We start from the raw sequence: 12,494 nt of genomic DNA on the forward strand, positions 1-12,494 counted from the left end.
CTTCTGCTGCATCTCGAAAGACTGTTTTCACTGCACGATTGCTTTAGATGCTTTGATGTACTTTGACTACAACAACAAGCCTTTCTTCCCTACCACTTTCCATTTCCTCTCAAATTATCATTCTTTCTTTGTTTTTTATATGTCACCTTTCAGTTAAATGAAAGCATCTTAGTTTTGCTTTCAAGATTTTGGTACAATTTGGTATCAGTTATATCTCTGCATGCTTTCCCATCTCCAGTGTCCTTCAGCTGACTTTTTAATTGGGTCTTAAATTTTTGAAGCAGCGTGAAATTGCTCTCTTTTCTTTTGAATCCATCTCAAATCATGCTTGTGTAAAGCTGTTAATAAGTAACTTTCTGCCACCTTGAGTTTTCACTGTGTCCTGTCTGAAGCATTGTGCCTGTATCTGAACTGTGACTTTTGTGGTTTCAAGAGGTAAAGGTGAACCTCTGCTGATATCTCAGCAGACCTGTGAGTTTGCGTTTCAAGTTGATTGACTTGGATATGCTTTCCTGCAGAGCAGACATCTTTGATAGTATTTGGTATATTTTAGGGATGAGAAGCATTTGGGCTAGAGGCACAACTACTCAGAAGTGTCAAAAGAATGAAAAGAAGTACTATTTTGTTGTGTGATATCCATGTTTCCACAGTAGTAGTAATGTTGTTTTCAAACCTGACCATCCTGAAAGGTAGCATGGAAAGCATTGCTTTTTTACAATGACCAGGGCAAATATATAAGCTGTCTTGTGCAGTATGTTGAAAATTTGCTTTCAGCATTTTATATATTAAGAGGAAGAACTCATGCTGTGCATCTTGTTGAAAATAAGCCATATGATTTCTTTATTGTCCTTACAAACCAACTTGCGTGTTGTTTTTCAGACACTTGGAAATGAAGTTAATGTGACCCTGTATTCACCACCTTTGCCAGAGTTTGATTACAGTATGGTTGTCATCTTCCTAATTGCCGTGTTTACAGTGGCACTAGGAGGCTACTGGAGTGGAGTAGCAGAACTGTAAGTTTGTTAAATGAAACTGCTTAAATTATGTGGACTACAAATTTTGTGGAAACTGTCACTACGTTCAGTGAGTAATTATGTTGGTAGTTAACAAATTAGAAAATCTAGGCCTGATGAGCTGCTTTGTCATGAAACGCTTGAGCACTGCAACATCTGAAAAATCACCAGAGGTCTTTAAGGAACCTTAGTAGTAGATTGTGAAAGTTCCTGAGGGATAATGCAACTCTTGGGAGGAGGAATGAGTTAACATTTTGACAAATTACCAAATATCCTATAATTAACATAATATTGCAATATCCACGATAGAAAGTAGATATTTTAATGATACCTTGAATTGCATGTAGTGTCTAAATTTTCAGGGATCCTTACAACTGCTTCATCCCAGCTGGCTGTGCAGCACCTTCTGGGATGTCTCGGCACCTCACTTCTATCACTAGGAGCATTGGGGAATGTGGTTTGGTTGTGTTTGGGTGGCTCCAGATAGTTAAAGTCCAACTGGGCTTATCTGCTTCAGCTTCCTGTTATCTGGTAGAGCAACAGAGCCAGGGGCAATAGCAGTTCTAGGCTGGGACAGGGAGGCAGCAGCAGTTCCTGTGCAGGGAAGGAGGGGGAGTAGAAGTGTAGCATGTGGCAAATGCAGAGAAATGAGGAGTTACGGGGGTTTCTGCACCATGCTTGAGGGGTGTGCAGCTTTGTTCATTGAAGTGAAGCACACTCCATGCACACAGCTGTCTGGGGTTTCACTAGATACAGTTGGCCTTTAAGGGCATGGTGTTACTCTGCAGTATTTCTTGGGTGACTGCATGCATGTAATGGGCCAGAGTGTGTTGCTACCAAGGGTTTCCCATTCTCAGTGGTGTTCCAGTGCTTTGCTGCCCAGAACAACAGGGTGAGAATTGTATGTGATAACTACATCTTCCTCTTTCCCACTAGTTATGCAAATTAGTGATTTTAGAGATATTAAAGAAGTAGAAGGAGGGGTGGGTGTGTTTCTCTTTTTAAAGGTTGGATCTGATTATGCTGCTTTTCTTACCCTGCAGTGCTACAGGGTGTGCCTGCACTGAATGCTAAAATAACAAAATGTGATGCTGTCTCCCATACTGAAAAATACCTACATGTAATTATATGAAACTTGTTAGAATGCACTTTCAAACATCTAGAGTGAGCTTTTTTAAAAACAAAAAAATGCTTATTCAAAGTGTGTCCTCTGAGAAAATGATTCATCTAACAAAGTGCCTTACTCCTGGGGGAGTTTTCCCTTTTGAAGGTAGCTGTTTCAGTGCTGAATTGGGCGTTTTGTAGGTAGGTTCTAGGATTTGTCAGGAGCATGCTATCTGATGGGCAAGTTGCACTAGTGTCTGAACTGAAGAGTGGAAGGGCTATCGGCTCAAAGAATAAACACAACAATTTAAGTCTCCTTATTTTGCATGGTGAGGTATAATTATGGAGTATGTATGCACAGAAATCTTACTCCCAGTGCAAATCCCCAATTACACCCCGTCTTTTACGTACTCTCTAATTATAAGGTGCAAAGGTAAAAGAACTAGTACTTAACTAGCTTCATTCTGCTGACATGAATGGGTTTTGCAGACACTTAATGCCTATTGTGGAGGTTTTAAAACAGTGTGTAATACCCATGATTTCCATTTATTGTAGACATATTTATCAGATTGACTATATTTAGCCCAAGAAATTTTGTAGTCGGAGATGATACGCTAATAGAGTTGAGTGTGTGCATCCTGAAAAGGAGTTGAAAAGTTTTGATATCTGACTACTTCTCCTCATGTAGATTGAGGGTTTGGCTGGGTGTAATCCTTAGTTGGCAATCACCACACAACTGGAAAGGAAGGCAGTTAAGAATTTTTTCCTGGTGATCTGTGCTAGGTTAAAAGTGCGTATCTCCATTAAAAAATGGAGTGAAACTCAAACAATACCATTTTTTTGTTCGTTTAATAAAGTCTAATAATGGTATGAAGGATTAGCCTGAAATGCTGTGTCAACCTAAATGCTTTGTAACAACAGTTCTGGTTATAGTAAGACTTTTTCGTAACCTGTCATCTAAGGTAAATATTTGTCATTCTTGTAAAACAGTGAGAATTTGAAAGCAGTAGCAAGTCCTGGAGAGAGAGAAACAAGACAAAAGAAGGAAGAAAATGTTACTTTCACCCCTGTAACAGTTATCTTGTTTGTTGTCATCTGCTGTGTTATGCTGGTCTTGCTGTATTTCTTCTACAAATGGTTAGGTAAGAAGCAATGAATGATCTCATTTGACTTGTTCTTCTGCATGATCTTACTAGGTGTCTGAGTCTAAAAAGCTTGATTTCTAAATGGAAATTAGTATAATTTTGTAATTGTTCTCTCCATGTATGAGTCGAGGGTTGAAAAGATGTAGCTGCTACTTAGAGAGAAGCTTTCTTCTATTCTCTTACAAAGTTTTCCTTGACAGTGCTTATTCTGAATAAAGTAATGTGGAGTAGAGGTGCCAGTGACTAGTAAAGAAAGTATATGATGTATGTTGATGTTCTTGGAAGGGTGGCAATGATAGCTTAGTGGTGTTTAGAGTGAAAACTTTTGTTCGGTATTGCTACATTGACATTGAGTTTGTGGTTGTGGTGCCCTAGTTAAGTACAGGGGAAATGGCATCGCCATAATAGAATAAACGCAATCATGCTGGTAATAAGCTAAGTTCTTGAATGATGCAATTCTACTAAAATATAGTTTCCAAACTGTTGATTGATTTTTTTTTTTTTTCAATAATCTCTTTATAGGTATCAGAATTGCTTTTAGTCAGACCTTCACTAGCAATAAACCCCCCCCCCAAACCAACAGCAACAAAACCCCAAAGCAACTAGCAAACAACTGTCTTACTGTTTATAAATGTTTGAGGGTGCTTACCATAAGTTAAAATACACAATATACTAAAAGTTAGAACATGAAATTTACAGGGTTTTCTCCTAGCCAGGTGGTTCCTAACTACATACAAATTTTTGGAAGGAATGGGGTGTTTAGTATCTTAAAATGCCACCTAAATTATCAGTCAGATCTTGGGGATATTAAAATCTTTAGGCATAAGCAGACAAAGTACTGAAAGGGAAAATCTGAAGTGGAAAGTATTACCAGAAATTGGGAAAGCAGGTAGTTGTAAAATAGCACTTTGGTTTTATTTGGCTAAAACCAAATAAAAGTATGTGAAAGCAGTAACAGGTGACTTATTTCTTCTTAAATAAAAGGGAAGAAAAATAAATTAAAAAAAAAAAAGGGCGGGAGTCAATTAAAAACTTTCAAACCTCAGGTCTTTGCTTAATGAGAGCTCTTGTCATGGCAGAGACAATCAGAATTTAGCATTTTCCGTAATCAGCTGGTGTAGTCTCCAGTGACTGTATTGAGCAGTGCTATAACTGTTAACATAAGCTGCTAGCTGTTTATATCAAATGTACACTGTTGTATTTGATTCTTGTTTGGTTTCGTTCCTATTGTATTTTGTCACTGATTCCCATCTTCCATTCTTTTTATTTAGTGTATGTTATAATATCAGTCTTCTGCTTGGCATCTGCAATGAGTCTATACAACTGTCTTGCGGCATTAATAGGAGAAATACCATTTGGGCAGTGCAGGTATTGTACACCTTTCAGTTATTATAAATGGAAGGTTTCTTTGGGGTATGTTCTGGTTGCTACTCAAGGTAGTGTGAAAACACAAGAGCAGTTTGACAAATGGTTTCCTAAATGGTTTAGTGTGTGGGATTGTTAAAAAACAAAATTACAAGCTCCTTTAATAGATATTAAAGGTATTTGTAGCATATTTAATAGTTAAAATAGTATTGTGGGACATTTGCTGCATTAGTTTTATTTGCAAGCATTGCTGTAAGCAAACTTAAAAGGCTCTGCTTGGCCATCTGAGCTCAGCTTGTGCTCCCTTCGGTATGCTTACTCAGGTGTGCTCACTTTGTTCATCAAGGAACTCTGTAAGGGAGAATCCTGCACACTTGGCCCTGTTTCAGGCAAGTACTGTGCTATAGGCAATAGAGGTTTTGTTTTCTTTTATGTTGGTCTGTCACAGATACAGTACAGATTAAGTTTTAACTTTCTAGTGAAGGCAACACATTGCTCATGTCCTCTGTGTTAGTGGTTACAGTTGTAACTCAGGTTGTGTTATCAGTGTGCAGATAGCCTTGCCTTACTACTCTGAGTTAAGTATCCTGCAGGTATTAGTGAGTATGGGAATATTTTCCTCCTCTGTATTTTCACATTTAAAAACCCCCCTGACATTTAATGCAACAAATAGTTCTTTCCCCCAAAAGAGCAATGCTTATAAGCTTAGAAGCCTAAGATTGTGTTTGCATGTTACTTAGTACAGGATATTAGTGCCAGGTGATCCAGTAGCCCATCGAAGGCAGAGATCAGGTAGAAAAGACAGCGGGTTTTGTGTAAGCTGTAGGACAGGCATTTCTTCTGTCAGTATCAGTTCAAGAACTACCCCAGAAAATTGAGTAGGCAGTGGAAACAGATACTGGCTCACAATTTTGCAGTACATAGTTACTCCATTTTTAATCTTGGATTGTGTGTCCTAAAATTGATTTTCACCACCCTACCCCCCTTTCTGGAATTATGATGTCTGTCCCTCACTGACATAGTTCTGTTGGCATAGTTGTTAAATGACATAGATTAAATAAATTCATCTGCTTGCCACCTTCCCTGGATGTGTTTGCTAAAATGAGGACTGGCTGTCAAAGCCCAATTTGATTTGTCTTTGGGCATGTTTTAAATGCAGCCCAGAGAAGGACTGATACTGCAGTTGCAAGTATAATGCCACCTGAGTCTGGATAGAACAAATAGGCAAAGTAGAAGCTCTCAAGGTGAGAACACCTTGTCAGCTTAAGGACCCATGATAGCACAGACATATGTTTTGGCTGTTGCAGGCTTTCTTTTTTAATTTAATTATTTTCTTTTAGGATTGCATGTTGCAACAAAAGCATTGAAGTGAGGCTTATTTTTCTTGCTGCATTCTGCATAGCAGCAGCTGTCATCTGGGCAGTGTTTCGAAATGAAGATAGGTAAGTGGTGCATTCTGACTTAAAAGAGTAATATGAATAATTGTCATTAATGAACTTCCCATCATATAACTAATCCTGGAGCATAGCATCTGTCTATACTCAGTGCTGATTTCAAAAAAGTAATAAATGTATTTATGAAGCTTAACGAGCATGGGAGTAATAGAGAACAAAGCTATACAAATGAACTGTGTGGTAATTTGGAGTTAAAAAAATTATAAAGATGAGGAAGAACTAACTTGATTGTTAATGAAGAAAAAAGTGCAAAAATAGCCTAGGGACTGTAGGACCTGTGCTTCCTGTGGAAGCAGAGGACCATAAATACACAAATATTGTAGTACAATCCGAAGTAGCATCTTGAGTCAGATATTAAGTAGGGCTTCCAATCAAGTGAGCCATCATACAAGTGAACACCAAAGCCCTGTTGTGGCCTCTGTTCAACTCATTTTCTTTGTAGTATGCTGATGAAGTGTCCTGGTTTAATCCCAGCTAGCAACTAAGCTCCAGCCAGCCACTCACACAGTTCCCTCTGGGGATGGGGAAGAGAACTGGAATGGTAAAAGTGAGAAAACTCAAGAGTTGAGGTTAAGACAGTTTAATAGGTAAAGCAAAAGCTGCACATGCAGCAAAGCAAAACAAGGAGTTCATTCACCACTTCCCATTGTCAGGCAGATGTTCAGCCATCTCTAGGACAGCAGGGCTCCATCATGTGTAATGGTTACTTTGGAAGACAAATGCCATTACTCCAAATATCCTTCCTCCTTCAATCAGCTTTATATGCTGAGCACAACATCATATGGTGCAGAATATACATTACAGCAAAACCTAAAACCATTATTGCACTTAGAGGCCAGCAGTAGTTTGAACAATGTGTAAAAATATGTCCTTGTTTTTAGGTGGGCTTGGATTTTGCAAGACATTTTGGGAGTTGCTTTCTGCCTAAACTTTATTAAAACACTGAAGATGCCGAACTTCAAGGTACTGCAAGTTGCTTACCTTAAAGAAGTATTCTAATGCCATGAATCTAAGTTTAGTACCAGGAGGTAGGTTTTCAACACTGAAGAAAATCTTTAACGTATTTAATATAAATTAATCCTGTTCTATATGTAATGCCAGGATAAAAACAAGGAGAGGTAGGGGTTGGTTCTTCCTTTTTTTTTAACATAGCAACATAGTGCAGTGGTACCAGAATCTAGCTGTGCAGTCCTTGAAAACCTATGGCAATATTTTCTACTTTGTTTTTTTTCCAGTCCTGTGTGATACTTCTGGGCCTTCTCCTTCTATATGATGTGTTTTTTGTCTTCATAACACCATTTATCACAAAGGTATGTCTGTGAATTTATCTTTAAAACAAAAAATGCTGTCACTGGGGCAGTATTTTTGTCAAACAGATTAGTATTTTCAGTATTCTCAATGCAGGCATCCTGACTTCCTTTTCTTTGTTTGAGGCAGCAGTGGCCTAAACTTTCATCTTGTATGGGCTGTTGAGCATAACGCTTGTGTATGTGCCATAAATTCTGTTAAATTACTTAGGTTTTCAGCAATTACTTGGCCAAAAATAAGCTGTCCCCAATTGTGTGACAGCACAATGATGAGAAATTACTGTCCTATAGTTTTCTTCCTGCTTTTGCTTTCAACACCCATATATTGAAACATGCTCTATTACTCTCTGCATTGCTCCTTTGCAGTGTAGTGTGAACTGTAGCAAGTGTACCTTTTATTTTGAAGCAGAAAGCTCATGGCAGAAAAAGGTGGCACATTTTGATCTTAACTTCCAGCTACATCTTGTGGATTTATTTGTGGGGTTTTTTAGAATGGTTATTTTAGGCTGTAATATGTGTTTTCAGTGCAAAACTATACTGCATGATACTGTTCAATACTAGTACATTCCTTTGGATGTTCAGGATTTTTCCAGTCCTGGATTCTAAAATGAGGTACACGCAGGGTTTTTTTAATGTAGTATGAATATTTTGATATATTAAGCCACTAACTTTCAAAAAATAACCTTAATTTCAGAATGGGGCAAGTATAATGGTTGAAGTTGCAGCTGGGCCTTTTGGAAACAGTGAAAAGGTATGAACAGTTGTTTTAGTATGTGCAACAAAAATACTGACACTGCGTAGCTGATTCTTAGTGTGCTTTTCAGCATTACTTTCTCACAAAATATAGCCAGCTTCTGCTATTTTCTTTTAAGTATTAAATACCTGTTGACTTGGGTTTGATCCTAGAATGATGGAAACTTGGTGGAAGTCCCTACTGAACGCTCAGCTCCCCATGAGAAAGTAAGGATTGTATTTCAGATACTGGATTTTTAAATTATTCCCTCTGAAAAGACTATTCTTTTGGGGAAAACCTGACTGTCCAAATTTCTCTTCAAGGCCTGGATATCATTGATTCTTTAGCTAGGGTAATAATCCAGATTTGTAATTCCCATTATATGGTTTGATGCTTTAATTTTATTTTTGTGTGTTCATATTATTTGTAAATCTGAATTTCCAGCTTACCTGCTGCCTTAAGATTTATCTACTCTCTATGCTGGTTTCTGGTTTTACTTCAGGTTCTACCTATTTTGAAGTTCTGGATTAACAATAAATTAATTAAACTGTTTATTAATTTAAGCAAACAATCAAAAAAACCTCCAAAACACCAGGATGCTTTAGATTAGATTTATGTCGGCTTCTGAAATACTGTTTTACAGTTACCTGTGGTTATTAGAGTGCCTAGACTTGGATTCTCTGCATCAACACTGTGTGACATGCCATTTTCATTGCTGGGTTTTGGAGACATTATTGTACCAGGTGAGCAAATGTTTTTGGCAATTGTAAATTACGATTAAATATTTTGGGTTTGATTTTCAACTGACTTACATTTCAGTTTATCCAACAACTAAATCGGATGCAGCAGTTTGGCTTGATCTGTTATGCAGAATACAACAAAAGCCACAATGTAAGACAGCTTAGTATGTTACAGAACACTTACATAGTGAAGGGGGTTTGCTTTTCTTTTACACTGTGTTGTGTAAATACAAGTCCCACCAATAAATGCAGTTGTCAGTATTAATTAAATCTCACTGAAATCTCACAGAAAGCAACTCTTCTGTGACTTCATAGTATTTCTGTATCCTAGACTACCTAATTGGAGGTGAGGTAACGGAAAATATATTATCAGATTTTTCTATCTTTCTCAGCAGAGCTGAGTTTTGCCATAGTTGGAGTCTTGAGCGAACGAAGTCAGGCACAAAGCACCATGTGTGAACAGTGTGCAGGCAAAATTGCTGATTGTAAAAAAGTGAGCATTAAAATCCTGTTGAAGTATTAGAACTAAGTTGTTACTCCTCTGTATTAACAAAGTGAAAATAGCACAATGTATTTAGCTTGCTAAAAAAACCCCCAAAACCTTTTAATACCAAGCTCACTTGGCTCATTGTGGTTTTGATTTTCAAGACTTGCTGTAGAATTTCTTAAATGGGTTCTTGGCTTTCCAGAAATAAATGGGAAGAAGATAACATACAGTAATGGGGTGTCTTAACATAAATTCTTTTTGTGCTGCTTTGATCTGGAGGAAGATTGGGGAGAAAAAATAATCATGGCTAAATATGTCATTAATCTTTTGTTTTGTTTTTCCCTTCAAGGGCTTCTGGTTGCCTACTGTCGAAGATTTGATGTTCAGACAAGTTCATCTTCTGTATACTACATTTCCTGTACAATAGGTAACTTGTGATATTTCAGCAATGTTGAATCTTCATACTAGGTTTTTTTGGGTTTTTTTGGTTTGTTTTTTTTCTTTTCTTTTCATAAATGGCATAACCAGATAGTTTTCTTCAGGTAAAGGTTCAGTGTTGTCAAGAATCTTTTTATGATGTCTTTAATGTGCCTGCCTATATTTAAGGTGAGCATTCTTTATGGTAGTCAGTTGCTTAAAGAAAGCTTGCAAATACAGAGCAACCTATTGTCCACCTTTTTTTCAATTATATTAATAAAGATGTTACTTAAATAATATATCTGGCTTACTAAATTAATTATTTAATTTAAAAAAAATCACCTGTTCTTGATAATGTGCATATAAATATCTTTTTATAGCTTATGCCATTGGTATGGTGCTGACCTTTGTTGTTTTGGCATTAATGAAGATGGGACAACCGGCCCTTCTCTATCTTGTCCCATGTACACTCCTCACTAGCTCATTTGTTGCTTGGAGGCGCAAAGAAATGAAGAAATTCTGGAAAGGAAGCAGTTACCAGGTAGGCTGAATATGTTGTAGTTAATTCCTTTGAGTGTATGCTTCTAGAAGTGCTTTGTAATATATTGCAAGTAATCCATTTTTTGCTAGTCTTCACGTTATCTTCTGGAACTAATAAGGAAAAATAGTCTTTATGCTTAGAAAATCTTAGTCTAGTAGTTGACAAGGCAGAACAAAGCTTGAGGGAGATAAATAACTGGTTCAGTACTCAGAGAGAAAGTAATTTGTCCTGTTTTATTTTCTTTGGAATGTTGTTGGGTGGTTTTTTTCATGTTTTAACATTCCTCAACTGTCATCTTGATGTGGTATAACATGAGTCACTGAACTAAGCATGCAGATTCCAATCTGCACTAGTACTGCATTAAGAGACAGTTAAATTAAGTTGGTGATCAACTACAATTTTAGAAACTTTCTGGCATAATCAGGATTACATGAAGCATTCAGCAACAAAATAGCTGGGTGGTTACAGAACTGTTCTCTGTCACAGTGGTGTGCATACTGCCATGGGTATTCTGCATTACCCCTTTGGTTATCTCTAACGTTACCCAGGAATTGCAGTCCTTGAATCCCACCAGCTGTCTGCCTCTGCCTGTTGACATGTGCATGTTCCCCCTGATTTGACTTGCTGTGGTAACAGAGTGTGCCAGTAGCTCTTGTGAGCTGGCATGTATCACAAGACAGACCAGTCTTGAGGTTACTCTAGATCTTGCTTGAGACCTAAAGTCCAATATTGTTTGAATTCAGAAACGATCACCTGTATCTAGGTTGTGTGGAACTCAGCTCAGAGAATGGTTAGTCTGTTGCCAGGGGAGGTGGGTTGGCTCCTGCCTTTTCAAATTCAATATTGCAAGGTTTAAGTCAAGGTGGTGATAATTCTTGTAAATGTAGAACTGCAGGCGTGCAGCTTCTATAGTATTATCAGTATTACAGTATTATCAAAACTACCTTTTGTTGATCTGACTAGTACTCTACACCTGCTTCAGCTGGAGGTTGGCTAGGTATAGAATTACTCAGGAGGCCTTCAGCTTGAACTACATAGCTTGTCTTTTTGTCTATAGAACCAACTCTTCCTTTTTTAGATCCAGCAAACAGGAATGTTTCTCTGTAGGTCAGAATGAATTTGACTTACCATGCCTTTATACGGAAATTGGTGACTGCTATTCTAAAACAGTATTACATATAGGAAGCCCAGTAACTCTGGGTCTGTTGGGGGATGGAGAAAAGCTTTGCAGTTTATTTTTCTCCGTTGAGTTCCGAGTAAGATTGGCCTGAGCAGATTTGGCAACACCCTTTAGAGAGAAAAATTTCTTGCACTTCTCATAGGAAAACTCATACTTGGAAGAATTATGTTGCCATAGTAGTTATTTCCATGTCTTTTCAACTGGTTTCTTGAAGGATTAAAACTAATCTGAACTTCAGCTTGTTTTGAGGTCAGATGGCTTCATTTCTGGCACAACTTAAAATGTGCCAGAGAGATCCCCCACTCCACAACCCCCGAGTTAGACTTGTTTGTGGTTGAACACCTCTGTGTAACTTTACTGACTCCTATTTTTCTGTAACTTTCTGAAGAACATTTTCTACATTATTTTTTTCCAGAGGGTGTTATTCAAGTTGCACTCTCAGAATGCTGCAGTGTTGATCTTTCTCCTCACATGAAGCTGAATTTTGAACTGTCCTTACCGAACTTACACAAAAACATGCAAAAAAACTATCCCCAAACCAACCACGCACACAGCCCCGGGGTTGAAATCTCCAGCTTTCATTGCTCATTCTGAGGAGAAAGATACAGAAAGGGGACTGTATTTTTTCCTACAAGGGTCATTTGGACTGGAGCAGAGCTGCCCCATTGATAAGGGTGGCCAGACTTCAAGAGAGGTTTGCTTTGTCCTCATGGAAACAGAGCAACCTTGCAGACTTCTTAGAGCAAAGCATCCTAAGAATAGGGGTACAAGAGCATGTACAGTGTATCAGGTGACTAAACTTCATGAATGCTGCTGTTTGTTTATAGACCATTAGTTAGCTTTTTTGAGTTTTGGGGTTTTCTGTTTTTTGTTGTGTATGATTTTAATAATGGAATGAATTTTATTTAGGTATCGGACTCCTCCAGGACGCCTTTGCTACAAGGTGTGATTATAGCCTTCTTTTAATGAAACTTTATTAATCATCTTATGGTTTCTTTTTTTCCCCTC

General features: G+C 37.8%; 1 protein-coding gene across 11 annotated transcripts in view; it reads left to right on the forward strand.

The window, feature by feature from the left end:
* The window catches only part of SPPL2A (signal peptide peptidase like 2A), a 59,333-nt gene that overhangs the window by 11,008 nt on the left and 35,831 nt on the right, over positions 1 to 12,494 (forward strand). For 6 of the 11 annotated variants that reach the window (XR_013957727.1, XR_013957729.1, XR_013957730.1 and 3 more), the window contains exons 5-15: positions 880 to 1,013; positions 3,108 to 3,259; positions 4,534 to 4,630; positions 5,968 to 6,069; positions 6,963 to 7,044; positions 7,317 to 7,391; positions 8,083 to 8,139; positions 8,295 to 8,348; positions 8,765 to 8,864; positions 9,698 to 9,775; positions 10,146 to 10,306. Coding sequence is in view for 6 of the 11 variants with exons in the window: in XM_080626120.1 (XP_080482246.1) it covers positions 880 to 1,013; positions 3,108 to 3,259; positions 4,534 to 4,630; positions 5,968 to 6,069; positions 6,963 to 7,044; positions 7,317 to 7,391; positions 8,083 to 8,139; positions 8,295 to 8,348; positions 8,765 to 8,864; positions 9,698 to 9,775; positions 10,146 to 10,306 (1,092 nt within the window). In the remaining 5 variants the exon portion in view is untranslated. Of the gene's footprint in view, positions 1 to 879; positions 1,014 to 3,107; positions 3,260 to 4,533; positions 4,631 to 5,967; positions 6,070 to 6,962; positions 7,045 to 7,316; positions 7,392 to 8,082; positions 8,140 to 8,294; positions 8,349 to 8,764; positions 8,865 to 9,697; positions 9,776 to 10,145; positions 10,307 to 12,395; positions 12,430 to 12,494 lie in introns of all 11 variants that reach the window. The other 5 variants (XR_013957728.1, XM_080626122.1, XM_080626123.1 and 2 more) reach the window with 3 other exon arrangements.

Source organism: Psittacula echo (assembly GCF_963264785.1).
Source record: "Psittacula echo genome assembly, chromosome: 10".
Classification (NCBI taxonomy): domain Eukaryota; kingdom Metazoa; phylum Chordata; class Aves; order Psittaciformes; family Psittacidae; genus Psittacula; species Psittacula echo.